This window comes from Aspergillus fijiensis (genome assembly GCF_003184825.1).
Source record: "Aspergillus fijiensis CBS 313.89 unplaced genomic scaffold BO72scaffold_7, whole genome shotgun sequence".
Lineage (NCBI taxonomy): Eukaryota > Fungi > Ascomycota > Eurotiomycetes > Eurotiales > Aspergillaceae > Aspergillus > Aspergillus fijiensis.
Genome location: NW_024468983.1, coordinates 424,028 through 449,602, shown reverse-complemented (window position 1 = coordinate 449,602; position 25,575 = coordinate 424,028). Strand labels below are relative to the sequence as shown.

At 52.4% G+C, this 25,575-nt stretch overlaps 6 protein-coding genes across 6 annotated transcripts; all 6 read right to left on the bottom strand.

Annotated features, from left to right (window-relative positions):
- Positions 1-376: 376 nt before the first annotated feature.
- On the bottom strand, positions 377-3,582 carry BO72DRAFT_524870 (uncharacterized protein). Its single transcript, XM_040949915.1, has 3 exons — positions 2,940-3,582; positions 610-2,857; positions 377-538 (listed from the first exon to the last, which is right to left on the bottom strand). The coding sequence occupies exons 1-3, from the start codon at positions 3,491-3,493 to the stop codon at positions 494-496; spliced, it is 2,847 nt and encodes a 948-aa protein (XP_040804930.1). The 5' UTR covers positions 3,494-3,582; the 3' UTR covers positions 377-493.
- Positions 3,583-4,271: 689 nt separating this feature from the next.
- On the bottom strand, positions 4,272-5,790 carry BO72DRAFT_370264 (SEC14 family lipid-binding protein; the record flags this gene model as incomplete). Its single annotated transcript, XM_040940952.1, has 4 exons — positions 4,272-4,796; positions 4,854-5,219; positions 5,294-5,435; positions 5,531-5,790. The coding sequence occupies 4 exons, from the start codon at positions 5,788-5,790 to the stop codon at positions 4,272-4,274; spliced, it is 1,293 nt and encodes a 430-aa protein (XP_040804929.1).
- A 444-nt stretch (positions 5,791-6,234) lies between these two features.
- On the bottom strand, positions 6,235-9,512 carry BO72DRAFT_397115 (putative transcription factor (Snd1/p100)). The gene is made up of 2 exons (XM_040942054.1): positions 9,202-9,512; positions 6,235-8,983 (listed from the first exon to the last, which is right to left on the bottom strand). Exons 1-2 carry the CDS (start codon positions 9,337-9,339, stop codon positions 6,470-6,472), a joined length of 2,652 nt encoding a protein of 883 aa, XP_040804928.1. The 5' UTR covers positions 9,340-9,512; the 3' UTR covers positions 6,235-6,469.
- A 349-nt stretch (positions 9,513-9,861) lies between these two features.
- Positions 9,862-11,463, bottom strand: sod1 (superoxide dismutase SOD1). Its single transcript, XM_040943928.1, has 4 exons — positions 11,158-11,463; positions 10,430-10,761; positions 10,272-10,368; positions 9,862-10,208 (listed from the first exon to the last, which is right to left on the bottom strand). The coding sequence occupies exons 1-4, from the start codon at positions 11,168-11,170 to the stop codon at positions 10,186-10,188; spliced, it is 465 nt and encodes a 154-aa protein (XP_040804927.1). The 5' UTR covers positions 11,171-11,463; the 3' UTR covers positions 9,862-10,185.
- A 1,537-nt stretch (positions 11,464-13,000) lies between these two features.
- On the bottom strand, positions 13,001-14,447 carry BO72DRAFT_475007 (sedoheptulose-7-phosphate:D-glyceraldehyde-3-phosphate transaldolase TAL1). Its single transcript, XM_040947307.1, has 4 exons — positions 14,396-14,447; positions 14,013-14,327; positions 13,568-13,951; positions 13,001-13,496 (listed from the first exon to the last, which is right to left on the bottom strand). The coding sequence occupies exons 1-4, from the start codon at positions 14,432-14,434 to the stop codon at positions 13,260-13,262; spliced, it is 975 nt and encodes a 324-aa protein (XP_040804926.1). The 5' UTR covers positions 14,435-14,447; the 3' UTR covers positions 13,001-13,259.
- Positions 14,448-15,300: 853 nt separating this feature from the next.
- Positions 15,301-23,623, bottom strand: BO72DRAFT_520235 (Beige/BEACH domain protein; the record flags this gene model as incomplete). The annotated part of the gene is made up of 8 exons (XM_040949717.1): positions 15,301-15,754; positions 15,809-15,973; positions 16,029-16,241; positions 16,295-16,600; positions 16,658-16,818; positions 16,872-20,655; positions 20,718-21,079; positions 21,142-23,623. The coding sequence occupies 8 exons, from the start codon at positions 23,621-23,623 to the stop codon at positions 15,725-15,727; spliced, it is 7,503 nt and encodes a 2,500-aa protein (XP_040804925.1). The 3' UTR covers positions 15,301-15,724.
- Between the last annotated feature and the right edge of the window lie 1,952 nt (positions 23,624-25,575).

Here is a 25,575-nt window from a genome sequence, read left to right as displayed (position 1 = left end):
GAGGAACTTCTATTGATATCGGTATTCCGTTTTTCATCGAGTGTTGAGTGTAGGTTACTTCTTTCTGTTAACAGTATCCTTACGAGACGGTACTTGTAGGTTATGGTTCATCCATGTCGACGCGTTATTGATAACTTTCATTAGCTGTCTCACAGCCATGTGACAATTGATATGTTGGAAGGCCAAGCAACAATTGCAGTGTAAGTAGAGTAACCTGTAACCAACCAGCTCTGTCTCTAGCACCTCGACTGTCATTGCAACGCATACCATGAACCAACACGGAGTGTACAACCATGTGCTCAGCAAAACCCACCACTCTTAACAGAACTACTACACCAACAGCAACAGCAACTCAGCCAAAAACCACTTTTTCTTTCTCATCAAAAACTGAATTAATCATATATATCTATCTCATCGTCACTCAACTATACTTCTCACAAAATCGAACCTTTCAATCCACACCAAGCCAAGCTCCCGCAGCTAGCTCCGCACTCTACGACGACGCCTTCCAGATCATATTGATTTGTTTCCTGCGGACCTACACCAAAGAAAATAAAAGGTTAGCTTACATATCCTGGGGCAAAGGAAAAAAAAAGAGAAAGAACATACCATAGGCGCCAGTATTGTTACACCGGCACTCAAGGCTAGGATGGTGAGAACCAACTGCAGCTTGGAGAATCCCTTGCCTAGCACGTCGAACGCCTGACTCGGCGTCGCGCGGGTGGCGAAGATATCCCCGCCGAAGGCGAAGATCAGGCTCGTGCTCTCGAGCAGCGTCGGGCTGGACAGCACCTTCTTGATGCCGGCGACGTTGCGCGAGTGGGTCAGGTACCACCGTCCTTCGAACTCGAGGAAGGGGTTGTACTTGAACAAGCCCTCTTCGGCTTCGGTGGAAGTGGGGTCGCGGTCGACGGGACGGCGGGGGTCGAGGACGGGGCGCGGGATGCCGATGATCGCGTTCGAGTGGGGCAGGGTGCAGAGGAGGTTGCGGGTGGTGATGCCCTGGCGGGTTTGAGTCACAGTCATGTGCGAGATGGGCTCGGGAATGACGAAGGACTGGGAGATGATGTGCGGAGAGGGGAGGGAGGCAAGGCTGGAATAGTTGGCGGCGGCGTCGAGGGGCCCGCGGTCGTTGGGGACTGGCGACTCGTAGAGTTCCGAGATCACGAGCTGGTAGCCCTTGGATGTGGAGGGGGAGATGACGTCCGCGTAGAACGAGTACGCGAACCAGTTCTCGGAGATGGTGGAGGCAATCGGTTGCGTGGTGTCAACACCCTTCTGGACGGAAGTGTGCAGGACGCGGCCAGAGACAGCATCGAGGAGGTAGAAAGTCGCCCTGTTCTCGCCGACGGTGGTGATGAGGGCGAGGTTGGGGTTCAGGTACTTGTAGAGAACAGAGCGGTTACCCAGAACCTTACCGATCGACGCCACAGGGTCGTGAGCGGGGCGTGCAGTAGCATACACGATCTTCTCTCCATGGGGAGGGAGGAACTGCCAGACGGGGGTCTTGTTGTCCCTAGCGGCCCATCCCAACACTCGGCCGTCGTTACTCTGGGTGACAAAGAACCCAGGAAAGTCGAGGGATTCCAACGGGGTACCATCCTCACGAATGCCGATAGTGACTGGAGCAGAGCCATCGTCAATGACGGCAACGGCGCGGACCTTGGTAGTGGTGCCAGAGGTACGAGCGAGGATCGCGCCAGACGTGACATCCAGAGTGACAGAGCTACCATCATCGGCGTAGATAGTGGCGGATCCTGGTTGAGCCACGATCGCCTTCACATCCCACGAGTCCTTCTCGGCAGCCTTCACAGCCCAAGACACGGCACCATGGTTCCCGGCATCCAACGCATAGACCCGACCGTTCTTCGCGGCAACGATGACAGGCTTAGAGATCCCAAAGCTGTCAAGGTTAGAGACCTCGTCAGTGAGAATGCTGGTCACAATGCGCTTCGGGAGGTCCTTGAGCCACTCAGGGAGATGCTGGAGGTCTCTAGCATGGCGCTTGACGCGGTGGATGTAAGCCTTGTAGACGCTCTCATGGCCTTCGACTTCGAGCTGATGAACTAAGTCCTCGGAGCCGTCCGTCTCAACCCACGAAGCAGCCAAGGCGCCCGCCAAGGCCTCGTACCTCGTCCATTCGACCTGACCGCCGCGGATCAACTGCCAGTCCCCGGAGACGAGAGCAGTTGCGGACCGAACGGCAACCGAATCACCCTTGGTCACAACTTCCGAGACGGCGTGCACCGCCTCTTCCAGCGGAGGCGGCTGGTGAGGCCATCTTCCCAGGATTCCATGCGATACCGAAGAAACGACGGTAGTCTCCGACTGCGTGATGCGGGTGAAGTAGACGTTGGCGTCCTTGTTGCTCGTGGAGAAGACAGACCATCCCTGCAACCGGGGCAGCTCATACGCCCTGGAAATGGCAGAAGTCTTCAGATCAACGTGGTATACCTCCGCCCAAGTGGCCGAGTCTGTCTCGTAGTGCACCAGGTAATGGGGCAGCGATTCCAGCTTCTTCGGGGTGTGGACGGCGATCGACCGGATACTCTCGCCGCTTGTGTTCTCAATATCGAAGGATTGCACCTGCTTAGTGCCAATGATGTTGACCTTCAGCGTCTTGTGCGCGGCGTCAGACCACACGATCACAGGCGCGGCCGTGTTGGCGCCGACGAAGACAACGGACTGGGGACCGGACACCTCGTTCTCCGAGCTCAGGATTTGCTGCTGGGTATGAAGGCCAGTCAGGGGATCCAGCGAAACCACGCGGATCCGATAGCCCTTCCGCGCCGATGCTTGCAGGGCGATGTAGAAAACTTCCGTGGACGAGGACGACAGCTGCAGCGGGATGTCTCCACTATCATGAGAGCTCTAGCAGTCAGCAACAGCAACCACCCAGCATTTTTAGGGGAGAGGGAACGCAGGGTTTGAAATCGAACCTTTCATCCTTGTATTCCCACTTGACCTGGCCTGTATTACCATCGAGTCTGCGAACGACACCGGCCTTTCCACTGAATAGCGCCACAGTGTCTTTAGCTGACGGCGCGGCACTGGCATCTTCAAGCTCCAGAAGCTCGAGATCCGCTATCTTCTCATCCGCAAACCACTTTTCCCAAATCAATTTTCCATCGAGAGCAGTCCATGAGGAGACATAGTCCCCCAACGCACCGACCACAGCGTTTGTTCCTTCGGAGGCTCGTAGGAGACCGGAAACGCCGCCCTGGTCGGCGGGGAGGGCGGGTTGCGAGAGGTTCTGTCTCCAAACCAGAGATCCATCTTTGGGATTCACGGCGCCGAGGAGAGAGTCCTCAGAGAGGGTATAGAGGAGGGAAGCATTGGACGAGGCGGAGGGTTTGAGGAAGAAGGTCGATTGGGAGGTGGGAAGGCCGAGAAGCGCGTGGTGGTAATCGATATGGCCGACCTCATCGATATAGATGGCCGAGCTGGAGGGAACGCACGAGGCGAGCAAGAGGAGCGTCGCCTGTAGCCACATGGTTATGACCGGGACTCTTGGGCGGTCATTGAGGGGTTACAGGCGGCTGGTGTTGTTGTTATGCAGTAATAAATAGCAGGTGGGTGACGCTATCCGGGGAGGATGAGCTGCGGGCGGTGATGGCCGACTGACCTTTGCGGCTAGTCTAGCCCTCGCTCTTGCGATCCCCATGCATTACCGGCTACGGCTCATTGGAAACAAGACACCTACTGAGTGGGTTTGAGCATTCACAGTTCTACCTCTGATCCTTTAACCATTGTATTATCTCTCTGGATCAGTAATTATCTGGCAAATATCCCGAAGCGAAGCCTAACGACAGAAACCGCAACACTGAATCCGAGATAAACCCAGATGAGAATAAATGTCTGTATCTCAGTTCTCAAAGCATCTTAAACAGAAATGTTATAACGAAGTATAAGTTTGCCAATATATACCAGGCAAAGACCCCAGCCGCTAGAGTATGGACTGATGGAGAAATAGAGAAGTGCCAGATGTAGACTGAGCAATCGGTCTGAGTCAGGTCAGACCAGGCTCTGATCAATCGTTAGCCCGTTTGATGAACTTAAATTGTACTGGTCGTCTCTTCAAACAAGCCCGGTTTATGAAATGCAGCGCAGAAATCTTCTATGAAATTATCCAATTCGATCCGAATGACGCCTCATATGGTGCTTTATTAGTGTGTTGATGAATGTCTTGATGAAAGATGAAGCGAAGAAAATTGGCTGAGAAAGAAGGATATTATAGTCGGAACGAGAGAAATAGGTCAAATGGGATAAACTCAAGCGGCAACGGTGTTCGTGGCCGTCTCAGCCTCTGACTTGAGGGCGGCGGCGTCTTCTTGCACGGCAGCCACCTTCTCGTCCTCAGTGGCTGCGTCAGAAGTCTCTTGCGCGGCAGCCTTTTCAACCGGGATAGCAGCGGGCTCGCCTTGCTGCGCGAGGGTACCCGCAGGGAGGGTGGATTTCCGACTCTCGCCATTGACCTTGCCGAGGACCTCGATGGTGTCGCCGTTGAACAGAACGGGGCCCTTGATGAAGCTGGGCTTGGTTTCGCCCTCAGCGGCTGGAGTTTCGAGGACGCCGACGACCTGGCGGGCCTCTTCATCGAGATTGGGCATGTCGCCCCATTTCCAGTCCAAGTCGCCACCATATTGCTTGGGGATGCTGGAGGGATCCATGAAATTCGTCAGGGTCGGCTTCACCTCTGCAGCCGAGAGAATGAAGATCTTGGACGTGGTGACCGGGTCAAACCAGCGCTTGATCCAGCCCCAGACAGTGGGGAAGAAAGAAGGGGCGCCGATGATCTACATTGACTTCATATTAGCAATGCGTCTCCATATGCTATGCAGAGAACAACTCACGAAGATCCGGTCTAGAGTCTCAGGATAATGAGCGGTCGCCAACACACTGGCATCTTGCATGTGACCCTTAAGGTCCCAGAATTGCTTCAATCCTACTCCGCTGACATCGACGATGTTGTTGGACGAAGTGATGGGCGTCTCCGGATTGGGGCGAGACAGCTGCGAGCACAAGGGCATGACAAAGCGAAGGAGGTTCTCGTAAAGGGCGAAGAGACGTAGCAACCGTTCGGGAACCTTCGAAGACTGTTGGGTCTCAGTGGAGAGGGTAGATTTGTACGCGGCCATATTCTTGTTGTTCAAATGCTGGATCTCGAACACATAGACAGGGATACCGCGACGGTCACGACGGCCGGTCCATTGGGGATACTATAGTGAGCAGACCACTGTCAGCTACCATATTCACTTTCAACACGCTTTCAACCATTGGAGAGATAACGAACCATCCGCCGAGCAGCTTCATATGCATCCACCTCGATGTTCTCATACAACGACTCAATGGCGTTCTCGCGGCGCCAATCCTCGGTATCCTTGAACTGTCCCCAAGCACCATCGATGTCGAACTTGCGTGCGCGAAGGAAGCGCCTATAAACCGAGGTCCCGATGTCAGTGTCTTTCTTGTCTGCCGTTGTGGCAAAGGGTGCGTATAAGGGGGGAGAGGGTAGAAGGCGAATACATACAGCATCGTCGCATCGGCGTGACTAGCCTTCTCGCCATCCCGCTCCGGCCTATAGTATCCATTTTGCTCGCAAAGCTTCTTGAACTCTTCCAGCTTCTGCTCCTGGTCTTCCGTCAGGTGGTGAAGATGGCCCGCGAGCCAGGCCGTGCCCGCCGCCTGCGATGCCGCAGCGACCGGGTCGTTCTTAGGATCGGTTGCGTCATTCGAGCTGGCGTCGCTCTCCGCCTTGGTCGGCGTCGATTTGCTTCCCCAGAAAGGCATTTTTAAATGTAAGTATTGGTTTCGTCAGGGGTGGATAGTTGGTAAGATAGAGAAAGAATGTTGAAATAATGAAACAAGGCTATAGGATCTAGAGTGGGTCGTCTTTACGAGAGCTGCGCTCGGGGATCGATCGGATCTTCGCGGGTTTGCCTTAAACCCGGCGCGTAGAGAAATGATTGCGATACCAAGAGCAATTGAACACGCCTGCGAGAATTATAGCCCAACACACAAAACAAAGTCGCCGACGAAGGAGCGAATTGGAGTAACCAGACCAGCGGGTTGGGCTGAACAACAGATTTGTCTTGCTGTGCAGTGGACTCTCTCCATCACCGCAAAACAAAGTTTCGGATGCCCGGAAGACTCACAATTGCCGGGTTATGTCATCTATGCACCCAGGGTCCAACTTATGCAGACTGCAGAGAATATCGTTATCGCCCGTGAAACAAACAAGAACGTCATCAGTTTTGATTTCTCCTTTTTGGTATCCTTCAACCAGAGTTTAAAAAAGTGAGGGAGTATCCTAGACTAGCCTAGTAGGTCACATCAAAATAGTTTTTGGGCGAATTAGACAGCCCGATCAGGACCTTACAGTTCGTCGCCCGTGGGAATCAAACGTAAAAAAAGCACCAGCTGCGCAATATTTGTACAGTCAATCCAAATAAAGAAAAGTCCCGCGAGCTTAGTCCTCAGTCAGGTCACCGTACTCCCACATACCGCGTCGCTCCTGCTTGGCTTCATCCTCCATCACACGAAGGTGAGCCAAGGTATCAGCAGCAGCGCGCTCCCAAGCCTTCAACTTCCGCGGGACCATCGCCAGACCCTCCCGAACAATGTCCGCGTTGATGCTGTGATCCAGATTCTTCGACTCGGCGGGGTCTAGAAGGGTCACATGCAAGGTGCCTTCGGGAGAGACGTAGTCCACGTTGGCCACAAGCTCACGGTTGTAAACTTGCTCCTCGATGAAGCTCACAGTATCCTGCAGGTAGTCCTCGGAGCCGGGGAGCTGAACCAGAGAGAGGACCGCATCAGCAGCCTGAGGGCGAAGTTTCTGAACAGAGAACTGAGGCTGGCTCAGGGGTCGCAGACGAGACCAGGGAAGAACCTCGGAGTTACCGAAGTCGATATACAAGACCTCCGCCTGCTGCTTCTCGCGGTCGTTGCGACGAACCTTAGCACGGTACCATTCCCCATCTTCGCTGAACTTGGCCGCCACGAAGTCGCCGGCCTTGGGAGGTCCAGGCAGGGGAGTATCATTGGCCTTGTTAATGTGGAAAGAGCGGAAGGCACTCATCAACTCGGTGAGGGCCGAGGTACCGGTGCCAATCTGCTGAATCTTGAGGCGACCGTTGGTCGGGTCGACATAAGTGACCATCACATCGCGGTAATCCTTGCGGCGCTGAACATCCTCAACTTCAGCACCGTTGCTGCTGTTGACCGCCTCTTCCTCCTCTTCGACATCCTTGCTAGGATCCCAGTCGTGCCAGAGTCCCTTGCGAGCTTCCTTAGCCCTCTGCTCCGCAGCGAAATATTCGGTGGCGTGACCGGACTGCTCAGCGGAGTAAGCGTGAACAGTAGCGAAACCCTCCTCGAGCAGAATCTTGGTGAAGTTCTCCTTGTTCACGTACAGGGTACCAATGAATCCACCGATCTTGTCGATGGTCTCGACGTCAATCTCAACGTCACGCTGCAAGCAGCGTCTGTTGGCCAGATCATGTGCCTCCTGACCGAAGGGCTCACCGGCTTCGTTGGGGTTACGAGCAGAGCGCGGAGCACGGATACCGGACAGGACGAGGGTGAGCTTGGCGTTCTCGCGAGGCACAAGCACAGTGAAGCGCGAGCCGGACTTGACGAAGTCGACAATGGCCGGCACCCGCTTCTGCCTTTGAAGGATCGAGACTTCCATCTTGGCCTTCTGGAGGCTCTCGGAGTAATCTTGGTACTGCTTGGCCTTGGGTGGCTTGGGCGACCACATGCCCTTGCCCTCGGACTGAGCCTCAGCCTCAGCGAGCATCAGGCTGTCGTACTCCGGCGAACGGTCGTCATCGTCCTGGCGGTGACGGATCACGGAAGCGTAACCCGCCTCGACCAGCGCAAGAGCAATATTGGTGTTTCCTTGCACAACGGTGGCGACGTCTCGCTCCTCGTAACCCTCTGTGGCAGGCTTCTTGCCGTTGACAGTAACCTTAACATGCTTGCCGATGAGCCTCTTGCGAACGAACTCCTTAGCATCGGCAGCGAAGGGCGCCTGCTTGGGATCGGAAGGCTTTGGCTGTCGGACACTGCTCAAGCTGATCTTCTTCTCCTGACCAGCCTTGTTCCTGATGAACAGAGTGTCGGCATTCAACACACGGCTGACGGTGTAGTCCTCAGCGGCCCCGCCTGCAGGACCCTTGGACGCGACGAGACCGGTAAACAAGCCGACTCTGGCATCCTTGGCAGCTTTCTCGGCGCGGCGGAAAGCAGCCATCTCAGTACCCAGGAGGGCTGAGTGGTGATCATGGCAGCGGGCCAAACCAGCCTCGAGCAAGAACTTGGCAACATTTCCGTTGGGGTGGAGGACACTGGCGATCAGTTGACCCTGGGGGGTGACACCAAGCAGAGACACCTGAACCTTGCGCTGCAGAATACGGGATTCCACAAACTGGAACGCCTCGTCTCCGTACGGCTCGGCTACCTGCTCCTTGCCGTCAGCAGTCACCCGCTTGGCCGCAGGCGCCCGGACACCAGCCATGGCAGCGACGACCTGCAGATGTTCCTCTGGCGAAAGCAGCAAGCGAAGGACCAAGCGATCACCGTTCAGAACTTTCTCGACAATACCCTCGAGATGCTTGTCCTTCCATTCGTCAACCAAGGACTTGGCGTCTGACAGCTCATAGCTGGTTTCAGTGTGACCCTTGTCGGAGCCAGCCCAGGTTCCCTTGCCTTCCGACCTGGCGTGGTCTTCCAAAGCACGCAGCCGCTCGAGGTAGGCGAGGGTTTCCTCGGACTCATCGCTGCGCTTACCAGCCTCTTCACGAACACGAGTCCATCCTTCTTGCACGCTGATATCCGGCACAGAGACCTCGAAGGTGGGGAGTTTGATTGTGCCGTAGTCACGCTTGGCGCCGGTGGGGATGGTGTACAGGATTTGGAATTGCACTACTTTGCCGACGAGGAGTTCACGGAGGAATTCGCGGGACTGGAAAGCGTATGGCTGCAGGAATTCATCAATTCAGATTAGCAAATGATGCTGCATCTTATTTTGAAGTGAATTTTGACATCACAACGTATGGCAATGGGGTACGAATAGAAGTTCAAATGAGACCGAGTTCACTGCCTCAATGCAAAGGACACATATGCGGGCAACCAGCGGAAGAGGAAAGGTGATCCGATCGACGATCGAGCACCGTATTCTGAGACAATTCGACTTACCTCATCGCCTTCTCTGCGCAGCCTGGGCGCTGAGACATATGCCAGACTGAGGTAGCGTTCCTGGCCGGGATTGGTGATATGCGACAGCACCACCGTGTCGCCGGATAGGACAGATTTCACACGAGCTTCCAGAGGCATTCTGGCGAGAGCTGGCGTAACGGGGGAAGAGGAGAAGAAATCAAGGTAGAAGGACTTCACCCAGTCAGATTGACAGGACCTAGGGCAAAGCAATCAAACAAGAGAAAAGAAAAAAGGTAGGATTCTGGGGAAAAGGAAAGATCAGGAGAGGCGGAGGGAAAGAGGAGAGTGAACGGGAAGACCAAAGAGCATCGACGGCGGATGCTGCTGATCTGGCCAGGTACAGCACCGGCGGGAGAGCGAGACCAATCGCGTCAAGGCGGAACACCTGACTTTGTGGGGGAGTTTCCGCCTACTGCATTCTAGCCACTCAACAATGCACTGCACTGTGTGTGCATCGATCAAAAAGATGATTAAAAGTATGGATTATACCTTTACAGTGATTAAGTTATTGAACAACTCCTTGAACTGCACAGTGCCGGCAATTGGCACTGTCAAAACAACTCTAGACCCCACATCGCCATGGCGAATTTCGTCTCTCAAAGACCATGTCCGATTGACAGATGCCTCTTGAACAAAGGCACAGGAATCAGCTTCATTGTATGCTCCAGGCTATTTCTAGTTCGGATACAGCTTAACGTGCTCATCCTAGCACTGCAACATGAGGCACTGGCATCGAGACAGCGCTGGAGTTATGACTCTGGCTACCATCTCCCAACACTACGACACATTGCAAGAAAAGTACTACATGGTCGCCAAACACAGGGAATCGTCTGGATTACTCGCATCAAGTCATTCATGCATTCCAATCTGGTTCATGACATCAATCGGACAGTAGCAGACTATTTCCATTCTGGTTAAGCCTTTCAGGCCTAAATTGACAACATAACACAATTATGAATGCACTTAAGCGGCGATACCAATGACACCTATCAACAAAAAGCAGAGACGTGAGTAAATGTCCACAACAAACCATTAGAGAGACGACTTACCGCAGGCAGGGCGAGGACCAGCGTTACCGGTCTTCTTGGACTCCTCGTTACCACCCTTGCCGAGGTCATCAGTGCCGGCGTGGACGACCAGGGTCCGCTGCATTGCGAATGTCAGTCTGATGCTATCAATAGGTGAGTGCGGGTTTGAAAAAACGTACGCCCAGGACGCTCTCGGCACCGATGAGCTTCACAAGCTTGTCCTGCTTGGAGCCGACGGCGTTACCCTCAGCATCGGTCTTGAAGTTGCCCAGGTCACCGACGTGACGCTCAGAGTCCTCGGGGGCACCGTGGGTCTTGCCGAAGGGGTTGAAGTGAGGGCCAGCGGAGGTGCAGCCGTTGGTGTTATCACCGAACTGGTGAACGTGGAAGCCACGCTCAGCGTTGGCGTCGTGGCCAGTGATGTTCCAGGAGATGGTGGTGGGGGTGTTCTCGTCGGCCTGCTCGAAGGTGACAGTGCCGGAGATCTTAGAGTCTCCACGGAGAACAGCGACTGGTGAGAGGAGGGGGAAGTTTGAGTTAGCCCATGATCTCATCAACTAGAAGGCTTCCAGAAACAGGATCACCCGATCCGAGCTGAGCCAGGACCAGCCGGCTAGCAGGGTTCAATGGGAACAAGGCGGTGGTTGTTTTGTCAAGCCAACAGGGGAGGACGAATCAAAGACCCCAGGGACTCGAGTTGGCAGCGCTTCTTCAGAGCTTGTCTGTCCATCGAGCAGGGTCCTCAATCGATGATAGGTCGGGTGACGCAGGAGGAGAGATCGCAAGGTGCTCAAATCTGCTCACTCAAGGTCCCCTTCCCCCGGGCCGTTGGCCGATCGTGGATCCCATGGAAAGGCGAAAGACCAATAATACGAGGACTAGATGAAAGGATTGTATGCAGACTTACCAGCCTTGACCATTTTGACGGTTTGTGAAGGAATTTGATATCTGGGGATTCAGAAACTGGTGAGGAAAGCAAGAGATGGGACGGGAGAGAGGACAGGAGAAAGAGCAAGAGGGAGAGAGAGGGAAGAAGTGGAGGAAAGCGAACGAGGGGTAAGCTAAAATGAGCAAAGCACCGAGGAGGAGCACCAACTGCACCGGCAACCAAGCAGTAGCAACGGAGCAGCAGCGGCAGTGGGTTCGGTTTCGACGAGCTTCCAATCTGAGTCGGTTTTACCCCACCTGGCGGGGTTCTCGGGAATGACGTTTTGTTTGTGTCTTCCATCCTCACCTCCGATTCATAAGCAGGTCGGGTCCAGATGCACATCACATACGGTCGGTGCATTGAGCACGAGTGTTTCTGTAGACAATGGCTTGCTTGGCCGTCTATATTGACAAGCCATATCAGCAATTCAAAAGAAGAATTATATCTGCTGATTTCCCGCTTTCCAAGCTGCACTGCTATTCTCTCCAACCCGTCGCCAACTCCACCACCGAAGCAATGCGATAAACCCCCAAGAAACACTCCAGCCGGGTACAAGACAAAGTAGATGGCGACTTGAATCTTTCGCCGAACTTAGAACTGTTTCTTTTGCATGTGAGCTGCTGCCCGATTGCGCACGACGCTGCTTTTGTATGTAGTGTACTAGATTGCAGTTCCGGGACACTCACTCATTACTATTGAGCACGCACCTGCTCTACAAGTCCTGCGATTATCTTGCCTGCTCGCTGGGCGACAGACTTAAAGCAGTCTCTTCCTATCCTGGTCCTCGGAACATACCGTAATGATTCCATATTCCCACTCCCATCAACAAGGTGCCGTTAGCGAAGATGTGCTTGCGCCCCGGGGGGTCAGGGGGGGGCCGTCGATGCCGGGATGCCGCCTCTGCTCAATCCGTCCCAGAGTGGCCGATCGAGCCGTATTGCGGCGATTCCAAGGTGATCAATGTCCATCAATTACTAGGTAGTCAAGAAAGGAACCCGAGAAAACCATCGGAGGTCTGTAGTTGACAGATGCAGGGTACCGTGTTCAAGTCCGCCACATTGTACTGTATATCTGCATGGTCAAGCAAAGAAACAGGGACCGCGTAACTTAGCACACACAGGACATAACTAAGTCAAGGTTGTTGCTATGCAAGGGAGGAGTCTCAGCTTACCTAAGTAAATAGACACCAAGCCCATGATCTATATAGATAGCCCTCAGAACTCGCCCTTCTTGCCAATCGATATCTCTGGGACAATATTCCATCATAGTAAAGTAAACCTCGAAATCATCCCGCCGGGAAATACACGCACCCAACCTTAAGCCCACCGCCACGCTCCGCGCAGACCAGCAAAAGCGGCAGCACAGCAGCACCTAGAAGGGAAAGACGTGGCTACATCCATCCATGACCCCAGACAGAGTCGAAGTGCATGCCAGTGACCGGCGATCTCGGAGGTCTTCCTGCCCCCGACAAACCTCCATGAACTCAATTCCTGCAATACATAGGACGATCATGCTAGACTTCCTCTACTACGTTCACGGGACCTCGGATGCGATATATACGGTGCATACATCATATCTTCAATGTTGCATCCAAGCGCCCTCTCGTATTATTGATACTCTGCGCTGTTTAGTTTTGTTTTGAAGCGGCCACGTCACCATCCACCGTCGGCATGCTGCATGCAAGTCGTGCCCTTGCTGCAGCTGTCATATTGGAGTTCGGACTGACTCGTACCAGGACATTGACCCCCACCAGCGGAACCCTTCTTGTACACTATACTCGCTATCAGAACGCTAGTATTTCTAGAGGAACGTATTACTGAGTAAGAAGAGCAATGCAGTCAATTTACCAAAGCGCTCACTCTAATTGACAATTATCATTTTTGTATCTGGACAGCCCAAATCCAGCTGAACTGCTTCGAAACTCATCAAATTATCATGATCATCAAAATTTTCTTTACAAAAGTGGGAATAATATATGGGTCATCACAATGAAAAGTTTTGAGAATGCGCGCGCATGCATACTCACACACACAATTTAGATCAGCAAAACGGGACGCAGGGGGAAAACAGAATTATTCCATTTATGCCTGGATCTTGGACTTGAGGATGTCCTTGAGGGTGACGGCGTCGGCGGCGAACTTGGAAATACCCTCACGGAGCTTCTCGACGGCCATGGCCTCCTCGTTGAAGTCGAAGCGGAAGAGAGCCTCGTCCTTGATGTAAGAGCGCTGGGGGATGTCGAGCTTGCTGGCGTCGGCAGCATCGAGCTTCTTGGGGACGGCCTCGGTGGAGTTGTAGAGGTCCTCAAGGAGGTTGGGCTGTAATCCATGTGGTTAGTGTCTGTGGCGGACCATGAAAATGCAGCGCGTGGCGAATGATGGGAACTTACGGAGATGGTCAGGTAGTCGCAGCCAGCCAGCTCGGTGATCTCACCGGTGTTACGGAAAGAGGCACCCATGACGATGGTCTTGTAGCCGTACTTCTTGTAGTAGTTGAAGATCTTCTGGACGGACTTGACACCGGGGTCCTCCTGGGCGGTGTAGTCGCGCTTGTGGGCGGCCTTGTACCAGTCGAGGATACGGCCAACGAAGGGAGAGATGAGGTAGGCACCGGCCTCGGCGGCGGCGATGGCCTGGACCTCGGAGAACATGAGGGTAAGGTTGCAGTTGATGCCGTGCTTGGACTGGAGCTCCTCAGCGGCCTTGATACCCTCCCAGGTGGAGGCGATCTTGATCAGGATACGGTCCTTGGAGATACCCTGCTTCTCGTAGAGCTATACAAGATGTCAGTCTCACATTCCCTCGTCCCTCTCACGGCATGGAAGAGAATCATACCTTGATGAGGTGCAGAGCCTTGTCAATGGAGGCCTGCTTGTCGAAGGAGAAACGGGCATCGACCTCAGTGGAGACCTTGCCGGGGATGATCTTGAGGATCTCCTTGCCGAACTCGACGAGGAGGTTGTCGAGGGTGGCGTCGACCTGCTCGTCGACGGTCTTACCCTCCTTCTTACCCTGCTCGACGGCCTTGTCGATCAGGGAGGCGTACTCGGGCTTCTTGGAGGCAGCCAGGATGAGGGAGGGGTTGGTGGTGGCATCCTGGGGCTTGTACTTGCCAATGGTGGCGAAGTCACCGGAGTCGCAAACGACAACCTTTTCAATGAACGAAGATGGTTAGTTGGCAGAATCGCGGGAGTTTGGGGCGGGAAGGAATCACATACGGTGCCGGTGGCCTTGAGCTGTTCGAGAGCAGAAGACATTGTGATAGATGAGTATGAAAAGGTGGGGAGTTGGAAGATTAGAAGTGAATAAGAAGAACTTTTGGAGAGATTGAAGAAATTGAAGGAAGAAGAAAAGGATCAGAGGCGGAATAGGGTAAGAATAAGTAGGGGGGAGGGAAGTCAGCGGAGAGGGAAGTGGGAGGGGGAGGGGATTGGGAAGGGAAACTGGATGAGCGAATGGTGGGGCAAACAGCTTCCCTCCCCGATGACGCTATGCCTTTCTGCTCGTTTCTGTTGTTGTTAATATTTCCTTCCACTTAACTATCTTCCTTCTCCATCCACAATGCATACTCCGTACATACCACCTACGGATTACTACCACTATCCATGATCGTTATAGCTCTTACTTAACACGAGGCGCACTAGTCCTACTCAGTGCCTGTATCACCTCTCATTCTCACATCCTACTCCCCCTCCCCATACATACACATACTTCAATTCATGCATTGTTGGTTGGTACAGACCGGAGCACACTGGGCCGGCAAGACAGCGCCGGGCGGTCCACTCACGCCCGGCTAATCACGACCCCATCCAGGCCCTTTTTGCTTCACCGGAGGTTTCTTCCCCAGCGTGTTGGAGCTGCCGCTGCAGCAGCTGTGGGCTTACTGCATGGTCATAGGTACAACAGCATACGGAGTATTCAGTACGGAGCAGTATTCCCCTACCGTTCCCGTTTACCCCTCGGTTGCCCCTCTTCGGCTTGTTCTGCGGTCTTTGTCTTCGCTCCCGTGGCCTTTGCCCGCTACGTTCCAGCTCACTACGGAGCACTCGGAATAGCGAGGCAGGATGGTTCTCCGGTTCCAGGATCCCCCTGATCCGCCATTAAAACCGAATTTAACCGTTCTCGAATGATTCTTTGGAGGTGATGCTTCCCATTTAGGACAATATACCCGCCCTTCCGCGACTCCTGGGCCCTCTGTCTAGTCTTGATGTAGTACAACTGCCCCCCACATCCGTGGCTACCGCAACTTGTTTCTCCGCGTGCCCCCCCCCCACGGGATCATTTTGGCTATATACAGTGGGGTCTCCAATTTTTGGCATACCCAGAGGGAAGGAATTGGGCTGGAGACGAAAGTGCGCAATTGAAGATTGTATGCCGAAATACTGCCTGGGTGGATCGCAGAAGCTAGGCTGATCGTAAAGAAACTCAGCCACTTGAAACTGATCAGCATTGGGATCCTTATCACCCAGGTCCAAAGCACGTCTAGAAATTTCCTTGAAGTCTTCTAGCAACGACCAAATGCGTATCGAGTTTCTTTCACAACCTCATCATCGGCGTTGAACACAGCTCCATTCATACTAATCATAAATCAGCATACGATCGACCTTCGCATCACATCCGTGTGTACTCACCACTCTACCAACCTCATCACCGGTATAGACAACATGCGGTAAAGCAAGGATGCTGGTGATACCTGCCGAGATGTTGGCGCCGTTGTCACGGAGGTTGTCCACATGATGTAGCTGTCTAATGAGCTCCAACTCAAACCGTCCATGATGGACGATTTTGCTCCAGATCTAAATGGCATCAGTGACTGTAGCGTTCGGTCGGCACTTTAAGTGAATCACTCACATTGACAACACCCCGTTTATGCCCCGTGAACAGCAGCTCCCGCTCTTGCCACATATTGTTGACTCCCTCGTAGAAGACGCAAGTCATGACTTGGTCGTCAGCAGAGTCGCCTACCACCTGCTCAAGTAACAAGGCTCCATTGAGACTGTACAGACTGAGACGATCGCCCCGGCATATCATGATCTCGCCGGTAACGTCGTTGATTTTAGCACACTACTCAAATGTTAGCCATCAGCAAATTCATCATGTATCCCGGGACAGCTTACATCAACAGGTCCGTTTGCCGGCAGCTCTCGAACAAAACACTGCCGATTGAGATCCCATAGCATGATCTGCCCATCAGTCGAGGCTGACAGAAGCGCACTGAATGACCAGGACACCGCAAGTACCGTGACCGGAGAACGATGCCCGAACAATGACCCGGATGGCTGTAGGTCCACACTTTTGGCCGACGAGGTGAAAGTCCAGATCGAGACGGTGCAGTCTGTTCCTGCCGTCACCAACGTCCTAGAGTCGGCGAACAATGCGCACGACAGCTGGCCCGCATGGATGTGCTCGAAATGGCCAAGAAGCTGCAATCGCGTTAGAGGCTACATCCCTCACAGAAACATATGAAATCATTATCATACCTTGCGGTGATCGGCAGAGTAGAACCTGACGCTGCCATCAAAGAAGCCCCATTCCATGTATTTGTCGTAGCTGGGAGGGATATTCAACCGTAGAGCAGCCGCGCATAGTAGTCGGTCTTGCCTCATCGATAATGAAGAGACCTGCTCGCCGATATCTGCCACTGCTATTAGTACATAGTTTCATACCCACCAAACTTCTCCAGAAAGGACCCACCAAGAAGAGCAAGAGGGAGCTGAGTCAGCGACTCGGCCAATCGGTCCAACCGTGACGTCTTCTGGCCTGGATCTTCTCTCTGTGGATGTGGTCGGCTGAAGATCTGATGAGGTGTTTGGCCAAAGTTATGAATGATCCCGATGGTAGCGAGTCGTTCGACAGGGTCTTCAATGGCATCGATGTCTTTGGCGCCTTGATAGGAGAGGTGGTGAAAGACATTCACTGCCTCGACTGCAGCCTCACCCTTCTGCTTGCAGCCAAACACCAGGTCGATCCAATGGTGTAGGTTCTGCGTGACGTAGGGGCTTTCGAGAGCTTCTCGATGCTTTGCAATGAAGATCTTAGGGTCACCCTTCGCCCACGGGGGCAATTCCACCGAGTCAATGGCAGTTGTCATATTCTGAAGAAATCCGAAATCAAACTTGTTTGAGTTGGTGAGGAACTCCGGAAGGTAGAAGAACTCTGGAATGAGCTCTCGCACATCGGACATGTTACCGCGTGAAGCAGACTCCCAAGCTTTTCCTATTGAATAGAATAAGCGGTCAGCATGATCAAATGTACCCCCTTGGAGCAGCAGATACGACTTGACGAATGGCTGCAGTCGGATGAGGTAGGAGCTGACGATCATGGCGGAAGAGTAATGAGTGCCGTAGTGGAACGGCGGCGAATTCTCGTCTGCCATCTCAGCAAAGGCCTTGTACCGCTCCCTGAAGTCCGCTTCGCGTTCTGATGTCTGACACCCCATGGGTTTGGAAAGGTCGCGGAATGTTAGGGGATTGGTTAAGTCCAGTTCCTCACTGGTGTAATCCGCGAGCACCCAAGGGAACACTGGGTATTGCGTGAGATCGTTGAACGTTCTCCCGGCTAGTGTGTTGATTAGCATCAGGTAATGGAAGTTGGAAATCTCCCCCTTCGCCCACTTGCGCGTTGCTGGATAAACCGGGGAATGTCCGAAGACACTAGCGAACTTCGAACCGAGTGTTTGTGGTGCATCCTCTTGACTTCTGAGGGTTTCGAATCTCCAAGCATCCTCAGGGCGTGCGTGACCGACACTACCGGTAACCTGAGGAGCTTTGGCGGCGAGTTGACTGAAGAGACTGTCCCGAGCTCGCGACGAGATGAGTGTCAAAAGGTAGCTGGTGCCATCTGAGAAGAAAATCTCCAAGGCGACATCACGGAACAGGAATCTCCTCTTGGAAACGCTGATTAAATCAGACCATTTCCAGCTTCGCGTTTCGTGATCTTGCGCTTTGCGTTCCATTGATTCTCGGCCGGCGATCATGCGGACGTAAGGGTCGCGCTCATCCGTTGGCGCTTGCCAGACGTTCACAATCTCACCGTCGGACCTCTGGAAGAAGTTGTCTAAAATGTAGATATGATCTTTACCTTGGATCAAAAGGCCCTCAAATGCCTCCAGACCGATGATCCGGGACATGTTGCACACGCCTTCCACTTGATCTCCGCGATGTAAACTCCGCATGACTTTGCGGTTCTTATCCTCGTAGTCTTCCAAATCGGCTTTGGGGTCGTCGATCATCTCAAAGCTTTCTTCCAGCATGTTTCTACCATCTGGACCAATGCTTTGAACGTTGCCATCCGCAGCCTCATTGTTCGCAGCCATGGGAGTGAGGTCGAGTGCCTCGGCGCCAGCAGACGGCTGAACCTGTGTGTCTAATCTGATAGCTGGCGGCTCCGATGCTTTCCGCTTGGGCTGATAATCCTGTCTCTCACTCGAGTCATCTGGAATCAGGCGAAGTCGCATGCGACTACGTCCTTCCGTCTGGTCGAGACGCCATCTCTTCTCCCGATCCTCGCTTAAAAGGCCGCCATACCGCCGTAGATCCATAGTTAGCTTGGAGAAGGCTGACCACATGAATGCACTATCGTCTTGCTGATCTTGAAGTGCTCGTTGAGACTTCAGAAATTCGGACGCTGAGATGTTCGAAGCCCAATGAGGAAAAGTTGCCTCATGTTTGCGTGTAACATCATCGCCGAGAACTTCCGCTTGTTTCCACTGCTTCAACCGGTCTTGACGTCTGGCTACCCGCGTCCGCCAAGTACTGTCAATGTTTGTGTTTTCTTCTTGAGCGAATTCTTCCCATTGCTTTGAAATGACACCGAAGAAAACCGACTGAAGATCCTCCTTCTGGTCATCGAACCACTGCAGAAGTTCGGAATCGTCCATCCCCACCACGGTCTCAAAGCCTGCAGCAAGCCGCTTCTGCAAATTGGTCGAAGCGTGACTTAGAATTGTAGCCATATCAGTGGGCTTTTGGACAAGCAAGATCCTGAAGAGCCCAGCCACAGCTTGGCGTACTCTTTCGTCTCGATCGTCTAACTTGGTGTAAAGCAGATAGCATAGCAATTGCAAATAGTCTGAGCGAGCGTCGCCAGACAAGAGCACGACTTGCCAGTATGACAGGTGGTTCAAAAAGATCAGTGCATCTGGACCTTCGGCTTCGGATAGCCCAAGAATGACTAGGCGAAAAACAATCGTTCGGATCGTCGTAACCGCCTGGCTACATAGCCTGATGGTCTTCATGCGAGAGACATCGGGCCTTTGGAGGTACTCTAAGATCGTCCCTGCGAACTCAAGAGTCGTGATTATTCCATCGATAAACCAACCTTCGAAGACTGCTTCTCCGAGATGTGTCACGAACCGGGCGATGTTTGTTAGAACGCGCGGCTCGGCCAAATCTTCGGGCCTTGTAACAAAATGTTTCTTGAGAGTAGAAAGAAGATGTGCCATCACCCAAGAATTGAAGTGTGCTCGATGCTCGGTGGACCCAGGAGGGGACTTCGAGTATATACCAAGACCAGAGAAGTCTTTCTTCTCCATGATCTGCGCAAAGAAAACCGGAATGATCAAATCGAGCACACCGATGACCGAGGAATGCTCCATGACGCCTTTAAGTTCAATTTCCTTCGGGCTGCACGCGTGGGCTATACGTGCAGAAGACGGCATGTGTTTGCCCTTGTCGGATGAAACAAGAATGAAGGACGATGTTCGGCCGAGTGACCTACCAAGACCATCGCGGCTCCCTGGTTGCTCCACCGTTGTTGTCCGTAGCTCGCTGACACCTCTAGAGCGTGGACGCATGACTAGATTATGGTCGCCGAAGCCAAGGCTATTTGCACGAGGATGTATTTCAACATCTGCGCTTTCCGGGGCTGAACCAGTCACCACTGGAAACAGCGCCAATAGTAGACATCGAGCATATTCCGGTTGTGTTGTGAAATCACGAAAGTTCTGTGATTTCTCTTGAAGATTCGAAAGAAAATCAATAACGGCTTTCAGAAGCAGGATCTTCTCAGCTGTGGTAGTTGAACTCTTATGGGCCAACACCGAGGGGCGGGTCGTGTTTGTCAAACCGTTCTCAGGCCCTTCGCCAGACTTTGTGCTTGGTCCCGAAGAGCTGTCTGCGGACACTGTTTGCTCCATGGAGATCTGCATCAACTCAGTAATGACAGGAAATATCTCAGGAAACGTTATTTGCAATGGAGTGCCCGCTGAAAACGTTTCCATTAAGCCGTCTTTGTCAAATGATCTATCAATGTTCATTTTGCCGACGTCTTGACCAAAGAATATGGCAAAGCAAAGTGACCAGATGGCAGGTATGTGCCACCATCTCTTCAAGTAATGGCGCATGAGAACGTAGCCCCCTGTCTTATCGGTGAACTTTTTACAGTAACTACCTCCATGAGTGATAAGGAGGCGAGCGATAATTCGGAGCGCCGACACCACGATCTCAGGGTCGTCCTCGCACAAGAGGTACAACAACCACTGTAGAATAATCAGACATTCCCATCCATTTGAGATGTGATGAGCAGGCGTCTTTGACATACCTTGTTTGTCACAGCCCTAGCAAATTTCCTGATTGGACCAAGGTCATTTGCGTTGCAGAGCATAGAACAGTACATGCGAAGCATTTCTGCGGCGATTGTAGGGCTAGGCACGTATGCCACATTGTTATTGAGGACCTGCTGTTGCCGCACGCCCGTATTAAAGCGCATGCTCCTCTTTTTCTGAAGCCTCATGGGTTCCCGAGGCTTGTGTATGGCATAAGTGATAAACAGAGCTAGTGAGCGAAGCAGATCTGCTGATAAGCAGCTCTCCATCAGAGATTGAAAGGCAGGAATGAAAAGGGCCAATGCTTCGTGGGTAAAATCCTCCCCCTTAAGGGCTTCGAGCAATTTCTTGTTGACACCTATCTTTGGTTAGCAAAGATGTGCTATCATGATCTTGGCATTGACGAAAAGGAGAGCTCACGCATTCTAGCAAGTCGTTTCGCATTAAAACGACGAAACTGGCTTTCGCTAGCGAAGACACGGAACTGGGCATAGTAGAGTTCAAGTAATTGAATATCGCCGAACCTCCAGATCTCCAGGTCGACAAGCAGCACTCTGTATGCGAGAGGATTTGTGATCATGGACCGGTCGGTCTGTTCAAAGTCGTACCCAACAAACTTCAGTGTCAGACGAAGAAGTTCCAGGGTCAACGCGGATCGCTCCTCCTGACTGAAGCAGACAGTCGATGACTTTGCGGACCCCCCAGAAGTAACCACAAGCTTTTCGCGCAGCAGCGCTGCAAGTATACCATAACCATTTTCTTTCTCCATTGCTTCACTGTTACGCCAATTGTCCTGAACAGCCTCGTAGATAGCCTCAACCGCCAAAAGGGTTGCTTCCGTAGTACCGGCTGCATGGAGAAGGCTCAGATGTATCGCCGCGCAGCCGCCAATACACCAACTTGCATCGTCCAAAGAGTGTGGTACTGCAACAACAGGGTCGCCTGTCAACACACCCACGCCATGGGGTTGAGTCAATGCATCGTTTATAGCAGGAGTAGCACCATTTACCGCTACTGCATTCCCACCTGCTTTTGTCATCTGATGCAGATTCCGTGCGGCTTGTTTAGACAATGACTTGAGCAACCGGGTTTCATCGACGGTATTGCTATCATCATCGTCCAAGACAGACAGCGGAGAGACGTTGATGATAATGGAGCTCTCTTGGATGAGGGTACTAGCGCGTTTCCGGATAGCGGTGACAATATCTGATTGCTCTTCTTTACCAGGATGCAGGTGCTCGTTGCGTAAATTCAAGGAGGCCGAGGCCTTGTAGGTCTGGAAGGAGCCAAGACAGTCCTGAAAGTTGCCGTAATAGCGGGGCCCAAGATTATAGAAGACAGAAATCAGGTCATCGCTGTAAGCTTCTTCGAAGAGAATAGCACTAGCCAGAGACCATCGAGAGGAAGATACCCCTCTTCCCAGCCTCATTGCTAGATCCTGAGGTGTGCCCAGAAATGCCTGGACCCGTGGCGACCGATTTGGGGAATTTGCGACAGGCATGCACGGATATTCTATCTTCAGCTGTTCCACAAACTCGCCATCGATGAACAAGGAGGCACGAGAGTACGACGGTGGTCTAGGCTTCTTGTGAACCACACAAATATGGTACCATCGGTTAGGCTCGAAAGCAATGGATTTGAATCGGACACTAGGCCGTGCTCCCCTGATTGAAGTCTGCAGGATGAAGTTACGCGTATCCTTTTCAAGATAGGCCAGCAAGAAGCAGGTCTGCGTGGGGTCAAATGCCCCAAATATTGTGGTGTGTGTGTTCGAGTCAAATTGATCGAAACGCGCCCATACTGACAAAGTGTAACCAGACGAAGTTGCCGGGGGGAACGAGCGACCCATGGTAGAGAACTCTATCGAGCAGAAGCCATGCAATGACAGATCAAACTGTATGAAAGGGGGCCCTTTCGAGCGTTTGAGAACATCCACCAGGAAATGTAGAACTTTGGGGCAGTCATGTGCCCTCTTATAGAGGTACACTGCATCGTCTAGCTTGCCGACACCTTGAGCGCATAATAACTGTCCTAATTCCTGATATAACAGCCTCTCCGATTCTGAGAGCTCGTCACTGAAAAGGAGAGGAAGAATCAAAGACAGTGCTCCGGCATTGTGTAATGTGGTGATATTCCGCTGGGACTGAGAGGCCAGCTGAGACAGGCATGCAGGAACAGCAAGTTTCTGGACGTTGTGGTCAGACGGTGAGGCTGACGTCTGGCGCAGCCATACACGGATAAAAGGTTCCAGCAATTCAGGTACTTCAACGGTCTCAGACTGTCCTACGCATCGATCCACTTCTGACCGGATCTGATCAGGTAGTAGTTCGGAGGCCGATCGCAATTTTGTCTCTAACGTTGTGAAGATACTAGAGACCGCCTCCTGGCAAAGAGCCGCTGCCAGAATTCCGCTATAAATTTGCTCTGTGTCACCCCGCACGCCATCTGCCTTCTTCGCTATGGTCGCGAATATGTCCTCCAAGGTTGCTCGTCCTCCTCCAGAGATCCGAGTCGCAAAGTGTCGCTTGTTTCCATAATGGTCCTTCAATGCTTCTGCCAACGCCGCCAATGTATCCTTGAAGAGTGCCAATAGTGACTTCCTCTGATCTTGCGAAACTTGTTCTGGATCATATAACTCCGCAATCTTCCAGAGGAGGTTGATCAGACAATGAAACCCTTGCAGGTGTCGAAAGTCCTCCTTAGCCTCTCGTGGATGGTCGTCATCGATAAATGTGTGGCGGAGACGGAGCAAACATTCGGTTGCCGAAAGTGCTAGCTGAGAGTCGATCGCATGCCCACTGGCGATAGTTCTCAGCTCCTCGATGACTGGGGTCAACTCGACGGCCGGCCGTACGATAGACGAGGAAGGTGACGGTGAGAGAAGGGAAGTAGTCTGGCTCATTGCGCCGCAGAATATTTTAACCCCGGCTCCCTATCTGACGGCTAGTGACCATCAGACACCATAAACCTTCGCTGAGTGTGATGGTGAAGACGGTCTGCATTGGTAGGTGTGGTAGCGGGTTCGTGGCCGACCAGAATCAATTTGCACACGCATACACCTGCCGATTCATAGGACGACCGGAGAAGGAGAGGAGAATGGAGGGGATGAGAAGCAAGGACGGGTCGGTTGCAGGAGAGAGGAGATCGGCGAGCGAATGTGCGTTCCGTGAGGAGTCAACGGAGTTAGAGGTTCTGTCGAGATCCACCAGGGACTGGGAACGAGAGTGGGTGCGCTCTGTTGTTTCACGGGGGGGTGGTGTTTGGGAGGCAAGGCGACGGGTACCTAGTTTTGTGAGTCGTCTGCGGCGCGGGGAGAAAGAACTCGTATTCTTTCGAGTGGATAGAGAAAATGAACATACTTTGTATGTACTGTAGATTGGTGGGTGAATTGGTTTAACTAAGCCAACGTCACTTCCAACGGAACCATGGCGGGGGAGGAGAGGCTACGGGGAGCTGAGATCGGAGCAGTCCAGGTTCTTTTTCCGCCCAGCAAAACTGCTCGCACTGATTTCAGCAACTGGGCAGTGCTGCCCTACGCGCTTGAAAGACGGCTGTCTCGGCTGGGTCGAGCTATTCTAGTTTCTCAACCATGTCTCCACTATCAGGAAGAATGGATAAGATCCATTGGGTTCCAGCTGAACTCGTAGCCACCCGAGCTTATCAAGAGACGGTGCCGCTTTTACAATATATGCCATGTCGACACCTCAGGCCCACATAGAGGATGGCATCAACACGATTCATGGGGTGGGGGGATTCATTAGGAGACTCGACAACATCGAGCACTTACTGCCTTGTCCCTCGTTGAAAGTATGTCTCATCGACACATATCTCTTCTAAGAAGGTTTTGCTGCTCTCATGGCTATCCTTGGGTCCTGGGATAAATGATGAAACCATGGGCTTCTCATGACACTCGAGTCGACTCGAAGAGGCCGCGCGGTCATTCCACCTCCATTTCCAATGCTTTGGTCAGCCTCGCACAGCTGTCTCCCTGGACCTTGGCTCACAGTAAGAGCATCAGTAACTTATATATTGTCAGCTTGGACAGGGGAGATTTGGCGATTGCTGAGCCCTAGCACAATGCCGAGGCGTTAACCATTAGGGAGCGGGAGTTGTCTCTTGAAGTGCAAACACGCTTTGGTACTCGTACTTCGGAGTAGTTTGATTCCTCCTTACTAAAGCCTGCCTCAAGAGGTGACACCTGCAGCCCTTAACACGTTTAACTTAGGCGTCACTAAATGGATTTAGGCCCGATATTGTCATTCTTCGAAATGGCGATATTGTTGAAGATATGTTGTCAGGTCCTCCTTGCTGTGATGAAGCAACCGAGTAACTAAAGCATGTGTCTCAAGACCTTGCTTGCTAGTGATGACCTATAAATAGTGCGATGCATTTTCACCATATTGACCGGTCTTCTTCACATTCATTATGAGAAATAATACACATGGCGGAAGGTGTTCACTGAGAAGTTCATCAATAGCTTACGCTACAGCTATGAATGATGAATGGGTTCAGTTAATCACCAGAAGGCTACACAAGAAGAGGTTACTCTTCCTGAAGCAAATTCTATATGACGGACAACGGAGTTATATAGTCACCCATGTCATTGTGCCACTGCCTCATGAACTTTATGAAGAACCCTGTTCCCTAACCTTGCAATCAGACCAGTCGAGCAGAATTCTAACTGTTGGATGTCGTTTTTCAGTGACTCATATACGAGTAATGCCCGGTCATTACATTTTCTTATAGGCAGAACGAGGCTCTTATCAGACAGACCAGAAGATATCATCAGAAAAAAAAAAAAACCAGGAAATGAAGCCATCATGGAAACTCCGGAAGCTGGCGTTCTACTTCATC

What these genes read in the sequence shown, in the direction of transcription:
- BO72DRAFT_475007 (XM_040947307.1), bottom strand. Translation starts at nt 14,434, where the DNA reads ATGTCTTCTGCTCTCGAACAGCTCAAGGCCACCGGCACC. An exon ending in AGGCTCTGCACCTCATCAAG is followed by an intron (nt 13,952 to 14,012) that starts GTATGATTCTCT and finishes CATCTTGTATAG; the next exon opens with CTCTACGAGAAGCAGGGTAT. An exon ending in GCGACTACCTGACCATCTCC is followed by an intron (nt 13,497 to 13,567) that starts GTAAGTTCCCAT and finishes CATGGATTACAG; the next exon opens with CCCAACCTCCTTGAGGACCT.
- sod1 (XM_040943928.1), bottom strand. An exon ending in GTGCCGAGAGCGTCCTGGGC is followed by an intron (nt 10,369 to 10,429) that starts GTACGTTTTTTC and finishes TTCGCAATGCAG; the next exon opens with CGGACCCTGGTCGTCCACGC. An exon ending in TGGTCCTCGCCCTGCCTGCG is followed by an intron (nt 10,209 to 10,271) that starts GTAAGTCGTCTC and finishes TTTTGTTGATAG; the next exon opens with GTGTCATTGGTATCGCCGCT.
- BO72DRAFT_524870 (XM_040949915.1), bottom strand. Translation starts at nt 3,493, where the DNA reads ATGTGGCTACAGGCGACGCTCCTCTTGCTCGCCTCGTGCGTTCCCTCC. An exon ending in TGGGAATACAAGGATGAAAG is followed by an intron (nt 2,858 to 2,939) that starts GTTCGATTTCAA and finishes CTCTCATGATAG; the next exon opens with TGGAGACATCCCGCTGCAGC. An exon ending in TAACAATACTGGCGCCTATG is followed by an intron (nt 539 to 609) that starts GTATGTTCTTTC and finishes TCTTTGGTGTAG; the next exon opens with GTCCGCAGGAAACAAATCAA.
- BO72DRAFT_397115 (XM_040942054.1), bottom strand. Translation starts at nt 9,339, where the DNA reads ATGCCTCTGGAAGCTCGTGTGAAATCTGTCCTATCCGGCGACACGGTG. An exon ending in TGCGCAGAGAAGGCGATGAG is followed by an intron (nt 8,984 to 9,201) that starts GTAAGTCGAATT and finishes GAATTCCTGCAG; the next exon opens with CCATACGCTTTCCAGTCCCG.